General features: G+C 40.8%; 2 protein-coding genes across 2 annotated transcripts in view; one reads left to right on the top strand and one right to left on the bottom strand.

Moving 5' to 3' along the window:
• Nucleotides 1–21594, top strand: part of LOC148342160 (uncharacterized) — a 393910-nt gene that overhangs the window by 166376 nt on the left and 205940 nt on the right. The gene's annotated exons all lie outside the window — the stretch shown is intronic.
• LOC148342171 (uncharacterized) lies at nucleotides 5197–17527 on the bottom strand. Its single transcript, XM_088285058.1, has 2 exons — nucleotides 17521–17527; nucleotides 5197–6366 (listed from the first exon to the last, which is right to left on the bottom strand). Exons 1-2 carry the CDS (start codon nucleotides 17525–17527, stop codon nucleotides 5207–5209), a joined length of 1167 nt encoding a protein of 388 aa, XP_088141184.1. The 3' UTR covers nucleotides 5197–5206.

The raw sequence follows: 21594 nt of genomic DNA, 5'->3' as shown, positions 1-21594 counted from the left end.
AGACATACAAACACTTTTTCTGTCACACTTTCATTCACCAAAAAGATACTTTCCAATTCCACACAGAGACCCCTCCCTCGGCGCTAATTTAGCCTCAATTTGGCCAGCATATGCCAAAGTTTACCACTGTGCGTTTGTGGATTTTCCCATTCAGTCTCCGTGAAATCGTTTCTCCTGTTCCTCCTGGACTCAGCTGACGATCCTGCACCTGTGACGTCAAACAGCTCATAGATGCGGATGTTCGTCTGGTATTTCTGGAATGCTGTCTTGTCCCTTAAAAGTTGTCATGTCAGGGCTGGTGTCGCAAAGTCATAAAACATCTGTCGTCCACCTTTGTTACATTTGATACACATCAGTTAATAAATCAGCTGCCGAACTATTTAATCCAACTTTATACTTGGCAAACCTCTCATCAATTGCTTGACATCTCCTGTTCTAAAGATTTTCTTTCAACATGATCATAAAATGTTTCAATTAAAACCTATCCCAAAAACCTAATCCCTTTGTGTCATGGTCCGTTTTGTCCTGTCATGTTTTTGTTTTGTGTTTGCCCAGCTGGAGTGGGGGCGTTTCCTTCCAGCGCTTGTTCCTGTTCATGGCGTCATGGCTGGAGAGATGCGCCCACCAGCCACGCACCTGTCACTCGTCAAGTCATTGATTACTGCACTATTTAAACACTCCACGCTGACTACTCAGCGTCGGAATATTCATCTTGCTCATGCCCCAAGTTGTGAATTCTAGACACCTTGTTATTGCATTCCGCGTACCTTGTTCCCGTTCATTGTTTGTGTTTCCGTTTTCATTTATTGATCTTCTCGGTTGAGCTCAATTGGTTTTCCTTGCCCTTCTGCGGTAAGCGATTTTTGTTCATTTTGTTCCTTGCCTTTTGCAAGCCTTTTTCGTTCCCGTCGTTATTCCCCTGGTGTCAGTTTTTCCACCAGCGTCTTTCGTGGCACTTTGTCGGTATTGCGTATGATTATATATCTTATATATATTGTCCGCACCCCAGCCACGCCTCCCCATCCCCAACCCTCACAAACATCTTCCGTCCATCGGCCACTCGACCCCCATCTTTCCAACCTCATATCTGCAACTCCCCCTGCTCATCCAACTGCTCCCACCACTTTCCCCACCAATCTCTCCCCACACTCTTCACCCTGCTTGCTTTGACTTTTTTCTTTCAATTTCCTAATCAACTCAGAGTTCCCAATGGTCACATTTTGTACGTCCGCAAGACACATGCGCAATGAAGCCTTTGTGTTTCGGTTTCATATACTTTTTATCTCAAGTAATTTCATCGCCAATTCTGCCGTAATTTAATTGCTAATCATCCCCTGAAATTTTCATACCAATCATAATTTTACACTCCCACCATTTCCCCATTTTTAATCAACTACGACTCAAGCAATGTGTAACTCTCATCGGAGCAAGGTCCATCCTATCACAGATTTTTCCGTGTTTTGGATTCTCCTCTCTGTACTACCAAAATATCCACAACTTCATTATTTATCCACTCCAACCAATCAGGCAGTTTTATCTTATCACCGTTAGGTTTCCCCCTGTTCTGCTTCAGGGTTGCATTCACTCACACGATCGCTTGAACTTTCACACGATATATTGTATGCACCACACGTTACTTTAAGCATGTTTTGTTGTGAGTGTGGGACGCAAACCCCACTCTCTCCTTTTTATCATCACTCACCAGACATTAACACTCTACTTTCTCTTACACCCCCTAACATTAAACCAATTGAGCATCATAAGACATAGACGCGGGAATTATAAACATGAGACACAACAACCCAGTAGAACGCAGCACAGCAAGGGCCACAAATTGCCACGGGACACACAACAACGTCACAATTAACACACAGACAACAGCACAAACACAGAACAGAGCAAGTGAACCACATTGGAACACCCCGAAATCAAGAAACTGTCAACAATATCGGAAAACCTTAAAATCTATTCTATATTCCAGCAACCGGAAGGAGGTTTTCTTTGTCAAGGGACATGTAGGTTGAATCGGTCGTCCTTGCTCCCTCCCACGTTAAATGTCCAAGGCTGACCTTCTCAGGCAGGCGGCAGTCTCTCCGTCTCTCCTGCTCACATTCCCCTGTAATCTCGTCAGTGTACAGATTGTGTGGCGTATGTTTTCCCAGATCAGATTATATTTTTGGGTCTTCTTGATAGCATCCCTGTGACGTCCTCCCCGGCCCAACTTGATATGTTTGTATCTTCTAAGGCCTATGTGGAGAATGTGTTTAGTCGTATTTGTCCATGAAGTGCTATCTGGTTTGCAAGTTTGAGGTCTTACATTGAAACGAAGTCATATAAATTTCGCATATGAATGCATCAGTAAACACCATGACTACAATCCCATTCAATATTATCTATGCACTGCACTTCTACTTTCATTTGATAAATGCTTTTTGTTCAATCAATGTTTAACATATTCAATAAATATGAACCTGCTAAATTAAATAATTGACCTTCTGTCCCGTAAGTGTTTAAAATAATGCCAGCAATCTTAATACAATCCTTCACTATTAATTACATAACGCCTACAATAAAGCATAACTTTAACTCTATTGATGAAAGTAAAGTTTAATTTTGGCTATTAAGTAACTCAGTGTTGGGCCTTCAAGGCCTTCTCTGTTGGCCAAACATAATCAATAAAAAAAAATGATCATAATCGTTGCATTGATGTCATATTATAGCTGAGCGTTGTATTTTTAGGTGAGAGTTTTGAATCCAATCGGAATTCCGCTCGATCGTGTTGCTGGGCAGGTTTCACAATACGAGGAGCACGCATTATTCATTCCGAGGCCTTAAGATGCAATTATGCAAGCGTCTCTTCTGTCAAAGTCAATGAGCTTTCATATTTGTTCGACGGTTGCGATAGCCAATCAGATCACGAGTTGGTTACAGTGAGCCTTTTCGCTGGCCTTATGCTGAGGGTGATGAACGCGTTTTATGATTGGATACTCACTCGTGAGGGGGCAGCACTATGTCGAATCAACACACCCAAAAGTCGTAATTGGCGGCCGTTGGAAAATCTAAAATATATTCTTGCTTTTTTTTAAACCACAATGGCCGAAGGAGGGAAAAGTGTGGATTTAATTGCAGATACACTTGCAAGGACATTTTCAAGTCGGACCTTTCAAGAGAAGCTATATCGTCCAACACTCACTCAGTGGTGCGTAAGTGCGTTTCTGGATATTATTTGTCCAGCCGTGGTGTCATAAATGATGATATTTTGATGGGGATTTATTCAAGTAGGACGAAGTAGGACTTCTTTGAAGGCACAGGTGTGAAATGCACTGAAGTAACTTAAAAATTAAAAGTAAAAAAATTTCGATTGTTGAAGAATGTGCAAGCAAGAACTCAATCTGATCGAAATGTTGTGCTTTGAGAAATGTTGATAAATAATGATATTTTCCAGGAGGTATTTATTTCTTTGTTGTTTATTAATTCAATTCTATACTTATTTCAATATTTGAGTATTATTTTTCTTTCAATATGTAGTATATTTTGTCTTTGAAGTGTGGGTCCTTGCTGCCTTCCGGAGAGGCAGCCGAGCAAGGCTGGATTGGTGATGGAAAAGAACTGGTTCGAAAAAGATTTTATTCTCGTCACATGCTGATGTCAAAGGAAGTCTCCCCAAAAACGTGTGCGTGTGTGCGCTCCGGCACATGCAAGCCCCCTCTCAGACATTCCCTTCTTACAGGGAATGCCCAAATAGGACATGAATATCTAATTTTCCCTTGTTGCACATGCATTCCCATCCCGCTCGTCTTCGGGATTTCCCTCCAAAAGTCCCCCAGAGGGAGAGCAGATGCGTCTCCCCGTTGATACGACCAGTCTACTCGTGACCACCTTAAATTACTTCCATACCCTGGAAGGTCACTGACCTGGCGAGAGAATTGTCCCCACCATAAACAATGCTCAGGCCTATTTTCTCTCAGGGCAGTATCTGGTTACATCGGAACTTCAGAACCAAGACTGGTCACTTCTGTGAGCTTCAGTCCCTTCATAGTTTCATAAAGAGAATTACTTCCCATATCTAAATTCGGCCATTTAAAAATACACGACTTTTTTTTTTCATTTATTTCAATTTATATTTAAGCTTGCTTCTGTAATAATACAATATTTATTAAATTATTTTAATATGTAAAATTATCAACAATTTAAACCTTTTTATTTCATACTTGAATATTTCTTAACATGTTTGTTCATTTGAATTTGGATGCAATTTAAATTATTCCATCCATCCAGCCATTTTCTGCCGCTCATCCAGGGTCGGGTTATTGAATTAATTTTTTTAGTATTTTTTACAATTCAAAATTTATTTCAAGATCAGGACTCTTCTCAATGAGTTCAATATTTCTAAAATGTTTCTATATTTGTTATTAATTGAATTAAGTCTGTATGTGGTTTCCAATTTTAATATTTCCCTATTTCATTATATATCTAATCCAATGTATAAAAAATATAATATAGCATGAAAAAAAATATTTGGTATATTTGACAAATGATTTAAGTTTTTCCGAAGTGAGATTCTGCTTAGCAACAAACCCCAAATGCTTGATAGAGCTCAACCTAGAAAGTGGTTTTAGCTCGTCAGAAATTTATTCAGAAAGCGAAATATTAAATATATCTGAGGGGATATTTGAAGAGTTTGAATTTTGTTCAATGGACCATTCATATACGAGCCAGCCAAACACAGCGAGAAAACCAGCGCTGACTCCAGTCGCCATCAAGTTGCCCACTCCTGACATTCCAAAACCTTTGAGAGAAACTGAGCCGATTTGCGTTTCTCTGTCTGGTTCTTTTTAGAGTTCAACTTCTAGTTCAGTTTTTCACCTTTTCACACAGCGTAATGAAGGCCAGTTGAGCAAGTGGAACAAGTGATTTCATTGATAATTGTGGAAGGCACCGATTTCATAAGCACCGTTTCTTCTCACACCTTTTCCATTAGGTACGATTAAAAAGACAACTGAAAAGCATAATGTTAAAAAATGTTATTCCAGGCAAAGGCAATTAATTTTATTTACATGTTTTATGTAAACACAAAAAAAAATCATCACTCAGACACATTGCTTCTTCTGGCACAGATCACACTGGCTTAGTGTCAATAAAAAAGCTTTGCAAAATTACATTTTTCAAAATCACATTTACATCTTACCACAAAGAGTCAGTTCCTTCAGTTTTTTTTTTGTCCATTTTTTAAGCTCCAAGGATTGCTGCAATTCTCGCCAGCACAATTGTGTCTCTCAGCACCCGTTTTAGAAAAGAATTTTTTAGCACAAACGCTGCAACTGAATGGCTTGTCTCCACTGTGCGTTCTTGTGTGGTATCGTAAATGTGACTTTTCAGAGAAGCATTTCCCACAAACTGAGCAGGAAAAAGGTTTTTCACCACTGTGTGTTCTTGTGTGACTTGTTAAATATGATTTTAGAGAAAAGCTTTTACCACAAACCAAACAGGAAAATGGTTTTTCTCCAGTGTGTGATCTTGTGTGATTTATTAAATCAGACTTTCGAGAGCAACTCTTGCCACAAACTGAGCAGGAAAAAGGGTGTTCTCCACTGTGATTTCTTGTGTGTTCCGTTAAACTTGCCTTTCGAGAGAAGCATTTTCCACAAACTGAGCATGAAAAAGGGTTTTCTCCAGTGTGTAATCGAGTATGTGTTTTTAAATTCCACTTAAAAGAAAAGCTTTTGCCACAAACTGAGCAAGAAAAAGGGTTTTCTCCAGTGTGTGTTCTTGAGTGAATTATTAAATGAGACCTTCGAGAGAAACTCTTGCCACAAACTGAGCAGGAAAAAGGTTTTTCTCCACTGTGTGTTCTTGCGTGGCTTGTTAAATGTGTCTTTTGAGAGAAGCTTTTTCCACAAACTGAGCATGAAAAAGGTTTTTCTCCAGTGTGTGTTCTTGTGTGATTTGTTAAAAATGACTTTACATTAAAGCTTTTGCCACAAACTGAGCAGGAAAAAGGTTTTTCTCCACTGTGCTTTCTTGCGTGGCTTGTTAAATGCGACTTTTGAGAGAAGCTTTTTCCACAAACTGAGCATGAAAAAGGTTTTTCTCCAGTGTGTGTTCTTGTGTGACTTGTTAAACTTGAATTTTGAGAGAAGCATTTTCCACAAACTGAGCAGGAAAAAGATTTTTCAACACTGTGTCTTCTTGTGTGGATTTTTAATTGAAACTTTTGAGAGAAACTCTTGCCACAAACTGAGCAGGAAAAAGGTTTTTCTCCACTGTGCGTTCCTGTGTGCCTTACTAAATGAGACTTCCGAGAGAAGCTTTTGCCACAAACCGAGCAGGAAAAAGGTTTTTCACCACTGTGTGTTTTTCTGTGCCCTTTTAAAGACAGCTTTGAAGTGAATGAGTCAGTGTGACATGCCCTTTCACCTTTGGCTTGCCCATCATCATCATAATCATCATTAGTATCATCATCATTGTCATGGGCGTCTGATAATGTGTCCTCATTATGTACTTGTGATGGCCCCCAGTGGTCTTCATCACCTTCTGTTGTCATGTGATGACTTGAGCTGCTGCTTGCAGGCTCCGCCCCTCTGTTGTCCTCACTCTCATCCTTGTTTTCATCTTCAGTCTTAAAAGGGACAACGTTCACTGGTGACTTGTTGATCTCCTCCTCCTCCTCCTCCTTTTTGATGTGAGTCAAGTCTGGCTCCTCTTTCACAGAACAGAGATCATTTTGTCTGACGTCTGCAGGACACAAAAAGACAAATTTGGTTTGGTCAAGTCAACGCTCAGGCGGCGACTTTGTCTTATATTGTTTCTACCATGCTACCTTGACTTGTGCCCGCCGCACACGGAGCAATGCGTGCGACCCCATCTTGGACCGGACCATGGGGGCATTTCACAAAATTACGTCCTACGATGTAAACCTCCCTTTAGCAGCACAACAGTGATAAACGAGCATCTAAAAAGGAAGCATGTTGCGGCTGATGCCCGATTTAATTCCGGACATAGTCACAGACGTTTTTGGAAGAGAGCTGAAGTTAGCACACACAAGCTATTGTGTGCGTCTGATGGAACACCTGTTGTGGGACCCTAACTTATTGATGGGGGCCATCGCAGCATAATGTCATTGATAAAATAGGAATCCTTCAAGCGAAATATGTTTTCAAGTATTACATTTTGCATTTATAAGATAGTTTCATCGTGGGTACTTTTTGCTTCCATTATAATCTGGATCCCTAAAAGAATTAAAGGGGCCCTGGCATCAGAGTCGCTATTTATTGTATGATTTACGTTTGTTTTTTTTTTACCCAAAATGATATTTATCCTGCGAGTAAGTTCCGACATTACCCTTTTTATTTTTATAAAATTTCTGTTTTGAAATAAATTTTAAAACAAAATTACGTTTGAAGAGTAAAGGTTCTTACACATAAGCATTAAGCAACAACACTTTCACTCTGACTTTCATGTTGACATATTTGAATAATGACTGTATATTTTAAAGTTATCCAATATGTATTCAAATTAGACTAAGATACACCATAATATTTTAAGAGTTCACTGAATTATTTTGTACCTGCAATGATGCATAACAGCCATCGGGTGTCAGTAATGAGTAACAAAGTAACACCTCCCATTGTTCCGTCATCATTGTCATTTGCAAAAATTACCGGGAACTATGAGATGCAAACCACCTGGGCCACAGGAACTTTATTACCAGGAACTAAATGTTCCTGGACTTGTAGGTAGAAAAGGGGGTTGTGACTTTCAACCTTTTTGAGACCATAGTAAGCCAAAGATGCAGATGCATTCCTTGCAGCATGCGCTTGATCACTGATGAGAACCGTGCAACCCTGGATGGATGCATTAAATGTATTTTAAATGTTTGGATGAGGTGAAACTACGCACATGTACACAAAACTGTGCAGGACCACCCGAGGTTCATTGACTCTCACACGACCAAGCCAGTACAAAGTTCATAAATAAGACCAATACGTACTTGATTTTTTTTTTTTTAAACTTAATATTTTGTGTTTTATCCACTAAAATTCATCAACCTCCATTGATCTTTTTGCCGCAGTGTGCACATTTTTTAGAGTCAGGCAGAATTCCTTCCGTAAGGAATTGCTTGAACAAGATATGTCAGAGTTTTTGCCAAAAACGAGACAAGCCTGCACAAATGAATCACCCAGCCAAGATTGTCTTTGTCACTTGCGAGGAGCGGTCCGGCAAAGAGAAAAGCTTTCCCGCTCCTGTGCGGCGTTTTATTGAAGCACAGCAAAGCAATTTGAATATGCAAACTCATAAAGAATGGAAAAACATGAACACTTTGACTTTATCACACCCGTCCACACGCTTCCTGTTGTTCGAATGGTTTCAGCTTACAAGACATGTTTGGGTCACACTTCTGTTCAATGCGAGCTAAACGGTTTCCTGTCAAACACGGTTCAAGACGTGCATCTGTTTTTGTGGCTTCCTGCTAAACTGCCAGCATAGACACAACTCTGTTACCACTGAACTCACGTTTTCCTGTTTAAGAGGTCCATGTTTTTGTGACCTTCTATTAACCCGTAAGCATAGTTTTGAAACATGATGACATGACAAACTTAATTTCTTTCACAATAATATAAAAACTTTTGCAGATATAGCAAAAACAAATTGGACAAGCTGTGGAGCAGAGCACAACATCAGTCAGACCCCGGGTCCACAACCCCTCTGGCAGAGACACAAACAGAGCTTTCGCTTCAGAGTGACCCATTCACTGTCTACCATAGTGTCGAGAAATTCTGAAAATGTTCCATAACAGAGGAATTCGTAATGGGTGCTGAAACACCACACCCTGCTAGTGACGGAGTATTCTACATCTAAAATTAACTCTGCCAACCGTCTTCACCAATGGGCCTAAATCTTTAGTATGATGATGCGCACCGATAGTTAATGTGATTTGTGGCTCAGCGAACATAGACAATTCTTACCGTTTCCTCTGCTCTGGGGCAAGGCACACATGCGTGGCAGCACCGGTAGACATCACAAATACATAATCCTAATGCAAGACGCACTTCTGACCCTCGGAATTGGGTGAATGCATCCTGAAAAACCAAATCATCAGAACTGAGTGTTCAATGCAAAGGACCAATTGGTGGTTTGAAAGGGTGGAGGCGGCTACACCGCGCAGACCAGAGCAGGAACAGGAAGTACCACCCGCGGGAGGATGGAGACCCTGGTCTCAGAGCTGCCCAGTCGACTGGAACGGAGGACAACATATGCTTCCCCGGCGGATGTGCACAGTCAAATTCAGTCCCTTCTGGAAATTCAGTCCCACTCGAATTCCAGTGTTTCACAGGTGCGGGTTCGGTCCAGGGCAGTGACTCGGCCAATCTCAAGAGTCCCACAAACGTGACAGTGTTGTTGCTCATTGGGATATGCAGAAGGAACTTGCAAAGCGTGGAATATCTTGTTCCACCATCAAAAACTGTTGTCCATCAATCGTCACCGGAATGCCAAGACTTGCCGGTCCTTGAATGCTGAGGCTCCGCGGGCACCCCTATCGTGGAATGTGGTCCCAATCGGGTTGAGGCGTCAAGTGTGCGTTTGGAAGCCATCGAAGCGTTGTCGGAGGAGGGGGTAGCGATGGCGGCCCTGTGCTAGAGGAGCTCTTTGTGACAGGCATGGCGCTGGACCACAGGCTGACACATTTCAGGAAGTGGCTCGGTTTGGACCGCTCATCACCCAGTGACCCCACACCCCACATCAAGAGCACGTCCCACTCACAACCCATGTCTATAACCACCCCTACTTCTGTTACGTGACCTTGTTGACCAGCCGGTGCGGACAACAATCCTGCTGTGGCACTGCGTCACCAGAACCTGGCCCAGGAGCAGCGGAAACGGAAAGAGCAGACGCAATGGGAGCTGCATGCGTCGGCTGCTGCATTAGCTGCTTCCCCCCTGCTTTATTTTATTTTTTTCCCCCCATATTCATTTTTCCTTTCCCGGTGAATTAGCACTCTTGGCGCCCTGAACCCGCAAGTGTAACAATTCTTTTTCTCCATCCAATCTAATATTTTCTTTCATCGATGCAGAAACGGGGGTTCTACTCATACTGATTAGCAGTTTCTAATTGACGGACTGTTTCGCTTGATGTCAGTAACTGGGAGGCGCACGCCCTCGAGGACGGCCACCCAGCACAGCTGAGTGGTGGTGACACTATTGGACGGGTCACTGGCGGAAGCTTCAATCCATTCGCGTCTCGCCCCGTCTCCCATAAGAGCTCACAAACTTAATATTTTACATATATTTTACAAATGCCAATTGGTTTTGTCTTCTGTTTATGATTCATATTCAATCCCCATGAACACAACTATAATTTAGCTATTCTTTTTTAACTAACTAATACAGTGATTCTCAAATAGTGGGGCGCGCCCCCCTGGGGAGGCGTGGTGCGATGCTCAGGGGGGCGTGTGGGACCCTGGGGAACATGCTTTGCATGGTTTTGGGACCAAAAAAGGCGATCTCAGACAACGCGAGTTTGAGCTTGTCAAAGCTGTTTGTGCCCCGAGTTCACGCAGTACTGATTAACAAAAAAAAAAGCGTCACCCCGTCGCTCGTTGACCCGGAAGTGATTTCTTTCGCCGCTCCCGAAATGCCCCGCGCCAAGCTATCTTGCGCCGCAGCAGAGCGAGCAAGGAGGCGCTAAGCGCGCTAATCGCTAAAAATAATTGCTTCGATGGACGCTCGACTTTGAAAAGAAGTCTGACTCAAACCGCGTTCGGGCGGAGAGCCAGCAGCTATGAACAGAAATGTTGTATTGCAACCATTACGTATCCGAACAAAATAAGACGATGGCTACGTGAGGAATTTAGCAGACGCTCTCAGGCTGGAACACGGAAATGGCTGACGTCATCACAACGAAGCGGTTTGACGTCAAACAGATTGTAAACATAAAAAAAAATGTATAGTCAACAAATTAAAACTGTTGCTTTATGTTATTTATGTAGAATTTTTGTTTGAAATCCCCCTGGCTCTTTTTGTCTTTTCTATATTATGTATGTATTAATAACTGTTTGGTTTGTTCATGTTAATAAAGTTTTAAAAAAATAAACAAAAACGTATAGTCAATATTTATCATCCCATCAATATTCGCACCACAGAGTGCTGAGTTTCGAGATCCTCACAATAGTCGTTCTCAAAATGATATTTTTTTAATCAATTTATCTTTGTTAAGGGATATTTTATTGACAATCCAACATTAATATACAAAGAACATGTACATGAGTACAAAATGTAAAAAACAAAATTGTGGTGGGGGGGGCGCGAATTTATTTTCTTTTTGGTAGGGGGGAGGCGTGACAGGAAATAATTGAGAACCACTGAACTAATATAACCCCGTTTTCCACAACCAATGAGTCAGTATAATTTGAAGTGGATTATCTGCAGACTAAAAATTTCTAATTTAATTCATAATCTAATTTAATCCATCACAACATGATAATTCATCATATTCCTGTCATTTCCATCTCAAAATGTCGTTCCATTAATTGAATTACCGTAGTACATCCGTCGCCAAACTGAAGTATGGAACATTAGATGGTTTTTCTTTTTTTCGTTTTGCATGACCTTTAACCTTGCATGTTCTGTTTCAACAAAATTGTATCTCTTATCGGTATCCCTGTTTCATGAGTTGCTGCCGGGGGCAAAAAGGAGGAGTTCAGAGAGGAATTTCACCCTCAGGGGCAATCCCAAACTTTTGTTTCCAGGACATTGTAACACTCTGGGCTGGTTTGTTGTTGTTCTTACTGCAATTTTACTGCATTCAGTCCTCCTCGAGACTGAATACGTTCTCGTGTTTGCCAAATAGTTAATCCTAGTTTCTCACTTTCACTTTTCACATTCAAGATATGAACTTTTTAACTGCACGATCACTTCATTGAGGTCTAATTATCAATACTTTACCGTAGTCAGACTTTTGCCATCAAAGAGACCTGTTCCTGAACCGTACGTTAACGTTTTCATCACATAACGTTTTTCCGTGTTGACAAATCACATTCCACGGAACATGCATTCATCCTTTTATGATCTTAGATTTCTCTATTTATATGACCGCTTCTTGCAATGAAGATGAATTTCACCCCAATGATTATGTAGCCAATTATCTTTCTCATTCTAATTTTGCTTTAGTTATTATCCAAATTTTTAAAAAAATTTTATGCTGCATCTTTCAATGCACACTAGGACGCACACGCGTTAGTTGAACTTATAAAACGGAATATTAATGCAATAACATTTGGGTTTTAGAAGGGGCAATTCTTTCTACAAAGGCGGGACTGGCACTGGTTGATAACTATCACCCCTTATCTCCTGCGTGGGGGCTGCCTGACTTCCTGGTCCCACAGTAGATGGTAGCCAGGTTTTTGATTTTGTGAGGTCTTTACCAGAACACGAGTAATCACAGGGTACGTATCTGAACAGCGGAGTCGAACCGGCCCAGACTTAATGCATTACGATTGCTACGTACCAGCGAAACCGTCGGGCCCTCCACACAACGGTACGCCTCGATCCTTACTGTGTTACATGCCACAAAGTGCCCAATACGATACGTGGAAGCGCGCTTCTCTTCATTATTTCTATTTTCAGCTCATAATTTTCCTGCTAAAATTTACACCCTGGCCAGGGTCTGTGCTCAAACTGAGCTTATTCACAACTATGTTGTTTATAGCTATAATTTTACACTTCTTATTTCTCATCTCTTTAACCACTAGACCTTTCTTTTCTTTATCTTCTGCACATTTCTCCCGCACTAGTCCCATTTACTTAGTTCCTATCATCAATTTTTAAATGTATTTTTTTTTTTTATACTTTTTATAATGTTCTTTCATAGTGTGGTTACTTTGACATCTTTTAATGTCTTAATCATTATAGAGGCCTCTTGTTTAAACAATAATTGAAACTAACACAGGGACATTTTCCATGACCAACCAGCCAGCAGACCCACACGCACAAGATCTCTTTAACGGCCCCAAAAGCCCCGACCGCTTGGACACAGGCGCACAACACCCATTGTGAGTAAAAGCAGCTCACCTAAAGTTCAGCCGGCTGGCTGTTGAACGCCTGCGCCCCAGCACCCTGAGACCCTCAATGGAGCAAAATGCCAAAAATGTGGTATATTTTGTTGTTGATGTGTGGGTCTGTCTCAGCTTCCCTCTGGATAGGTGGCGGAGCATGGCAGAATTGGTGATGGAAAAAGATTCTCTGACACAGTCATTTTGGTTAGAAAGAGATTTTATTCTCGTCAAATGCTGATGTCAAAAGAAGTCTCCCCAAAAAGAAAAAAGGTTAAAATGTCCCCTCTCTCCGGCCTTCCCGTCTTATAGGGAATGGCCACACCGGACATGAATATTGAAGGATTGTATTACGGTTGCTGGCATTATTTTAAACACTTACGGGACAGAAGGTCAATTATTTAATTTAGCAGGTTCATATGTACTGAATATGTTAAACATTGATTAAACAAAAAGCATTTATCAAATGAAAGTAGAAGTACAGTGCATCGATAAGATTGACTGGGATTGTAGTCATGGTGTTTACTGATTCATTCATATGCTAACTTGATATGACTTAGTTTAAATGTAAGACCTCAAAATTGCACACAGAGTATTTTCATGACCCACACTCTCATTCAGAACAAACAGATTCAGTCTGCTCAGGTCAAACTGATGACAAACCAGATAGCACTTCATGGACAAATACGACAAAACACATTCTCCACATAGGCCATCGAAGATTCAAACATATCAAGTTGAAGGACGTCACACCAAAAACATAACAATTTGATCTGGGAAAACATACACCACACAATCTGTACACTGACGAGATTACAGGGGAATGTGAGCAGGAGAGACGGAGAGACTGCCGCCTGCCTGAGAAGGTCAGCCTTGGACGTGGAACATGGACGGGGTAAGGAGCAAGGACGACAGATTCAACCTACATGACCCTTGACAAAGAAAACCTATAAAATGTGAGGCTGGGCTGAGATCAGCGCGCCATTTTTCGATTGTGCTCGTCTGATTATAGTTTCTCGTGAGATTAAGAAAAAGCCACCCAGATATCTGTATTTGTACTATTTCCTGAACGCCAGAAATCGAAGAAACTAAAATATCGCAACTGTAATCAGTTGTTGTCGAGTCTTTATTTGACCCTATTCTTCTTGAGTACAAAAAACGAACACGCATTGGAGTAAGTTTGGCTTTGAAGATTCATTTACTAAATGTTTCTCATTTTCTCGGTGGCTCAACTCCAACAGTGGATATAAAAATACACTACATCTGTCAGCATAGTTTTGAGACATGACAAACTTAATTTCTTTCACAAAGTATAAAAACTGGAATATGTAAAATGTTAAATAATCAGTTCAAATTTTAAACTGGGAAAAAAAACACGGAGTTTACCCCCCACTAATGGTTATTCTTGGCATCCATTTTCTGCACTGATTTCATTTGGCATAAACAAATGTTCAGCAAACCGGCAAGTAAAAGGCAATATTTAAAAATAAAACGGCAATAACCTTGAACGATTTCCCCAAACAACCTAATGTTGTGATGCATATTTTTAACGATAGAAAGTCGTTCTTTACAAAGCAAATGAGAGTAAAACGTGTACAAACCTGCTTTGAGTGGCACAACACGAGGCTGCTTGCAAACTTCGCCCAGCAGTTGAAGATGTTGCTCGTTCTCTTCTTTTATTTCACCAAGTTCCTCTTTGTACTTGGGTGTCGTTCTTTCACACATTTTCAAACGCCAATCTCAACAAATCCGCACTTGATCTCTGCTTGGCGATAACTCGTGTGCTTCTCTTTGTTCGACGAGACGAATGAAAGATGGCGTCGTTTTTTCAGAGTCGCACTGAAAGGATTTCCTCCGAGAAAATGGCAGTCTGTTCCGCACGAAAACGGAAGAACAGGACACACCCCGCTGTGATTTGATTGGCTGCTGGCTTTGTGGAGCACTGTCACCAACTCACCGACAGATGTCGCCATTTGCGATGCAAATCATCGTTATCTTCTTCTAAACATAGAGAAAAACCCAAGATGCACATGAAGAAACATTTTAGTTCCCAAATATGAACTTGAGAGATGTATTGAATTTTACTTTTGTTGCTGGTTTTATTTATACATCTGACACCATGTTGTTGGTTGGATAGTATTCCAAATGTATTTCCCTATTATTAACAGTTGACATGATAAAGTGATACTTTATGTCAACATATTTGCCTTTTTACAGGGTTTTTCACCAGGTTGTGATGTGCTTGCGAATTTTAAATTAAAATATGTCACTCTTTTATTACTTAACTGTTATTGTGTTTGAAAATGATTTCGGTATTTATTTAAAGTACTGTAATATTTCATTATTCGTTTCAGTATTCATTAAACTACAATAATTCACTATTAATTTCAAGATTCATTGAACTGCTTTAGGATTAATTTAGTATTCAATGTTTAATCGTTACAGTATTTACTTTTTAAATTTTTGTTTCACCATTTTGTTCAATCTTAATCTTATGGAAAATTATTTTGCAAGCACCAACACAAGGTTTTTAAAGATAACGATAAAGATGTCCTTTAATAGTCACACAATGGGGAAATTTGCAGTGTTACAGCAGCAAAGATATAGATCACACCGAGGCGGCGGTGCATTGTGGCCGTTAATGTATAACATTAGCAGCAGACATTCAGAAAAAGCAAACCTATGCGAATATACACAGTATATACGTAAACACACAAATCCCCATGTGTATATACACACTTACATCCCACAACATTTACAAGTGTAAGGAAACACTCCGAATGTCTGTCTATGGTACAGAGGGAAAATTAATAAAATGCTGCAATGATAAAAAATACTGCTGTCATAACCCGTGTCGGTCATGTCAGTGTTTTTGTTATTATTTTCTTCACCTTCCTGCCATGTGCTCATTCTGTTTATTTAGTCAGCTGAGTGGGGCGTTCCCTCCAGCACTCGTTCCCCACCAGCCACGCACCTGTTCCCCGTTACCCTCACACACCTGATGCCCATCTGCTCCCCTAATTACTGGACTATATGAACACCTCACTCCGACAACTCATTGGCGGTGCATTGCTCCGTTACGGACTGTCACGATCGCTCTCTGATCTCGCCCCCGCCCCCGCCCCCGCCCCCGCCCTCGCCCCCGCCCTCGCCCCCGCCCTCGCCCTCGCCCCCGCCCTCGCCCTCGCCCTCGCCCCCGCCCCCGCCCCCGCCCTCGCCCCCGCTCTCGCCCCCTAGCATTTGTCCCTGTCCTTGCTCCTCACTCTTGTGATCCAGTTAGCCACGTTAAGTTCGCCTTTCTTATTTTGCACCCTGCCCCGTTGTCTGTCATTATTTTGGTCCCCTAATAAATTGCTTAAGTTACACCTTCTCCAGCTTCCTCGCGTTCTGGGTCCACCTCCTCCTTGCCGACCGGCGACCCTGACAACTGCAATGATAAGACGACTGCAATGGTAAATGAAGGATTGTATGATGATTGCTGGCATTATATTAAACACTTACAGGACAGAAGGTCAATTATTTAATTTAGCAGGTTCATATTTACGGAATATGTTAAACATTGATGAAACAAAAAGCATTTATCAGATGAAAGTAGAAGCACGGGTCACAAGAATAACTGGGATTGTAGTCCTGTTTTCTGATTTATTATATTTTTCTCATATGCTAAATTTAGAGTAATTAGTTTAAATGTGTGAACTTTATTGAAATTCTCAATCGTGAGAATAGATTTGCGCACATAGCATTTCCATAACTTGCATTCACAGCACTTCATGGTCTAATACGACGCACATTCTCTACATTGGCTGTAGAAGATGCAAACATACCAAATTTGGCACTAGAGGTGTTACATAGACACTATCGCAAAAAATACATTCTGAAAGACATAACAATTGGAGATTGGAGCACATGCACATACGCATGCATACACACAGACACGTAGTTACACCTGCACATGTATGTGCACATACACACGCACACATGCACACCGACAAGATTACAGAGGAATGCCAGCGGGGAGAGAGACGGAGAGACTGCCCGCCGAAGAAGGCCAGCCTTGGCGTGCCAGTCTTGGGGACCAGACGGGAATCAACTATCCAGACGATGACTAACCTGGGGAGGACCTTACCTTGGACGTGGACCCGTGCCGTGGGAGCGAGCGAGGACGACCGATTCAACCGATTCAACCTACATTACCCTTGACATAAAAAAACTCCTATAAAAACTGAAGCTGGGCTGAAAGATGGCGCACATTTTTCGACTGTGCTCGCCCGAGTGCAGTTTCTCGTGAGATTAAGAAAAAGCCGCCCAGATATCTGTCTTTGTACTATTTCCTGAACTCCAGAAATGGAAGAAACTAAATATCGGAACTCTAATCAGTTGTTGAGTCTTTATTTGACCCTTTTCTTCTTGAGTACAAAAAACGAACACGCATTGGCGTAAGTTTGGCTTTTAAAAGTTGATTTACTAAATACTTCTCATTTCCACGGTGACTCTACTCCAATAGAATTTAGAATTTTTGTTTAAAATCCCCCTAGCTCTTCTTTTTGTCTTTTCTATATTATGTACGTATTAATAACTGTTTGTTAATGTTAATAAAGTTTTTGACAAAAAACGTATTCGTAAATATTTATCATGTCACTGATGGTGGAGTGGTACACTCGCCTGAGTTGTGTGCAGGCAACGTGGGTTCAGTTCCCTCTCAGTGACGGTGTCTTTGTCTGCCCTGTGACTGGCTGGCGACCAGTTCAGGGTGTAGTGCGCCTTTCGCCCGAAGTCAGCTGGAATTGGCTCCAGCACTCTCCCGCGAGCCTGTTCAGGATAAGCCGTGTGGATAATGACATGACATGACAAATATTTGTCATTTCATCAATATTTGCACAACTGAGTTTCGAGATCCTCACTATAATAGTTCTCAAAAATATATTTCTTATCAATTTAGCTTAGTTTAGGGATATTTTATTGCCAATCTAACAATATACACAGACAGAAAAATTGGTGGTGGGGGGCGCGAATCTTCTTTCTTCTTGGTAGGGGCGGGTGTGAAATAATTGAGAAGCACTACTAGTATATGCAGACATTATATTCATACAATCTTGCAGCCCGACTGAACCACAGCATTGTTGCTTCGTTCGGTAGTAGAAACGTAAACGTCCCACTGCTGTTGCAGCGGCGGCTTCTCGGGACAGAGGCGGAAGTGACGTAGGAGCTGACTCGCCAATGTGGCGTTAATTTAGTTATTTTGTTAGATTTTTTTATCAACCGAATTAAAATATTACATAGAATATATATTAAAATAGAACAGCCAGGGGTAAAAACAAACACAGAGGCAAATAAAGATATTTGAAAAATACGTGCTTAAAGCATGACGTCATTAGCAAGCGCGCAGCTTCCGAAGGCCCTCGACCACATCCACACCGGAACAAAAACACCCACCGCTAAATTCTTCTGATTTAGTGTGGAACTGACTGTAATTTTCTTACAGGATGTCCAGTGCTACTCTAAAGGACAACGACATAATTCATTAAGTCTTTATGTCCCGAAAACCTCATCTTCGCGCGTTGATGCTTTTCGGCGTAGTTAGCTTAGCTTGTTAGCTAGCTAGCCGCTAGCGAAAAGATGCACATGACTCAAAGCCAAGCAGAGATCAAGTGCGGATTTTTTGGAATTATCATTTGAAAATGTGTGAAAGAACGACACCCAAGTACAAAGAGGAACTTTGTGGAATAAAAGACGAGAACGAGCAACATCTTCCACTGCTGGACGAAGTTTGCAACCAGCCTCGTGTTGTGCCACTCAAAGCAGGTTTGTACACGTCTTACTCTCATTTGCTTTGTAAAGAACGACTTTCTATCGTTAAAAATATGCATCGCAACATTAAGTTGTTTGGGGAAATGCGTTCGAGGTTATTGCCATTTTATTTTTAAATATTGCCTTTTACTTGCCAGTTTGCTGAACATTTGTTTATGCCAAATAAAATCAGTGCAGACAAAGATAAAGATAAAGATGTCCTTTATTAGTCCCACAATGGGGAAATTTGAAGTGTTACAGCAGCAAAGATATAGATCACACAGAGTCGGCGGCGTAATGTAGCCGTTAATGTATAACATTAGCAGCAGACATTCATAAAAACGCATGCAAATATACACAGTATAAACGTATCTAAGTGTAAGGAAACACTCCTAATGCCTGTCCATTATACAGAGGGGGAAACACTGTAATGATAAAAACTACTGAATGATTGAAAATACTGCAATGATAAAGATATTACACTGATAAAAGTACTGTAATGGTGAGAGTACTGAAGTGACAGAAAAGTACTGCAAAGATAGAAAAATACTGCAATGATAAAAGTACTGTAATAGTGAACATCCTGCAGTGGTAGAAATACTGCAGTGATAGAAGTATTGTAATAAGAATACTGTAATGGTCAACAAAATACATCATTGGTCGATGTTTAAGTACACCCTTGGCTGAAAGTGCAGTAGTCGTGTATATTGCATCCTAGGACTGCACAATTGCACTAATGCCCTCCTGTTTGTAGGCCTGACCCAATGTTCATGTTAAAAAGTCTGACAGCAGTCGGCAGGAAGGAGCGACGAAATCTCTCTTTGGTACAGCGAGGGTGTAAAAGTCTGTCACTGAAGGAGCTGTAAAGTGTTCTCAGAGTGTCATTGAGTGGGTGGGCTGGTTTGTCCAGCATTGATGACAGTTTTGCTGTCATATTGACTGGGATTGTAGTCATGGTGTTTACTGATACATTCATATGCTAAATTTATGACTTAGTTTAAATGTAAGACCTCAAACTTGCACACATTGAATTTTATGACCCACACTCTCATTCAGAACAAACAGATTCTGCTCAGGTCAAACTGATTACAAACCAGATAGCACTTCATGGACAAATACGACTAAACACATTTTGCACATAGGCCATAGAAGATACAAACATATCAAGTTGGGCCGGGGAGGAAGTCACAGGGACGCTATCAAGAACACCCAAAAACATAATTTGATCTGGGAAAACATACACCACACAATCTGTACACTGACGAGATTACAGGGGAATGAGAGACGGAGAGACTGCCGCCTGCCTGAGAAGGTCAGCCTTGGACGTGGAATGTGGGAAGGATCAAGGACGACCGATTCAACCTACATGACCCTTGACAAAGAAAACCTCCTATAAAATGTGAGGCTGGGCTGAGATCGGCGCGCCATTTTTCGATTGTACTCGTCTGAGTACAGTTTCTCGTCAGATTAAGAAAAAGCCGCCCAGATATCTGTCTTTGTACTATTTCCTGAACTCCAGAAATCAAAGAAACTAAAATATCGGAACTCTCATCAGTTGTTGAGTCTTTATTTGACCCTATTCTTCTTGAGTACAAAAAACGAACACACATTGGAGTAAGTTTGGATTTTAAGATTCATTTACGAAATGTTTCTCATTTTCTCGGTGGCTCAACTCAAACAGTGGATATAAAAATACACTTCATCTGTCAGCATAGTTTTGAAACACGATGACATGACAAATTTCTTCAACAATATATAAAACCCAGAAAATGTAAAATGTGAAACAATCAGTTCAAATTTTAAACTGAGGAAAAAAACATGGAGTTTACCCCCTACTATTGGTTATTCTTTGGCATTTATTTTCTGCACTGATTTCACTTGGCAGAAACAATTGTTCAGCAAACCGGCAAGTAAAAGACAATATTTAAAAATCAAACGGCAAAGTTCCATTTTGTACTTGGGTGTCGTTTTTGCACACATTTTCAAACGCCAATCTAAACAAATCCGCACTTGATCTCTGCTTGGCGATAACTCGTGAGCTTCTCTTTGTTCGACGAGACGAATGAAAGATGGCGTCGTTTTTCAAAGTCGCACTGAAAGGATTTCCTTCGAGAAAACCGCAGTCTGTACCGCACGAGAGCGGAAGAACAAGACACACCCCACTTCGATATGATTGGCTGCTGGCTTTGTGGAGCACTGTCACCAACTCACCGACAGATGTCACCATTTGTGATGCAAATCGTTGTTATCTTCTTCTAAACATAGAAAAAAACCTAAGATTTAAACCGTATGCACATGAACAAACATTTTAGTTCCCAAATATGAACTTGAGAGATGTATTGAATTTTACTTTTGTTGCTGGTTTTGTTTATACATCTGACACCATGTTGTTGGTTGGACAGTATTCCAAATGTATTTCCCTATTAACTCATTCGCTACCATTGACGGATATAGACGTACTTTCATTTTACCTGTGCTGGCAGTGAATGAGTTAACAGTTGACATGATAAAGTGAAACTTTACGTCAACATATTTGCCTTTTTACAGGGTTTTTCGCCAGCGACGTGGTTGCGTATTTTAAATTCACTGTTTTATTATCTAAATGTTAGAGTGTTAAAAAATGATTTCAGTGTTTATAAAACTTAACTAACTTAAATATTTCATTATTCGTTTCAGTATTCATTAAACTACGGTGATTATTTATTTCTAGATTCATTGAACTATTTTAGTAATAATTTAGTATTCAATGTTTAATCGTT

Source organism: Idiotropiscis lumnitzeri, chromosome 2, assembly GCF_059441095.1.
Source record: "Idiotropiscis lumnitzeri isolate Australia: NSW breed Sydney's pygmy pipehorse chromosome 2, RoL_Ilum_1.0, whole genome shotgun sequence".
NCBI classification, from domain to species: domain Eukaryota; kingdom Metazoa; phylum Chordata; class Actinopteri; order Syngnathiformes; family Syngnathidae; genus Idiotropiscis; species Idiotropiscis lumnitzeri.
This window is presented reverse-complemented; position numbering and strand designations above follow the sequence as displayed.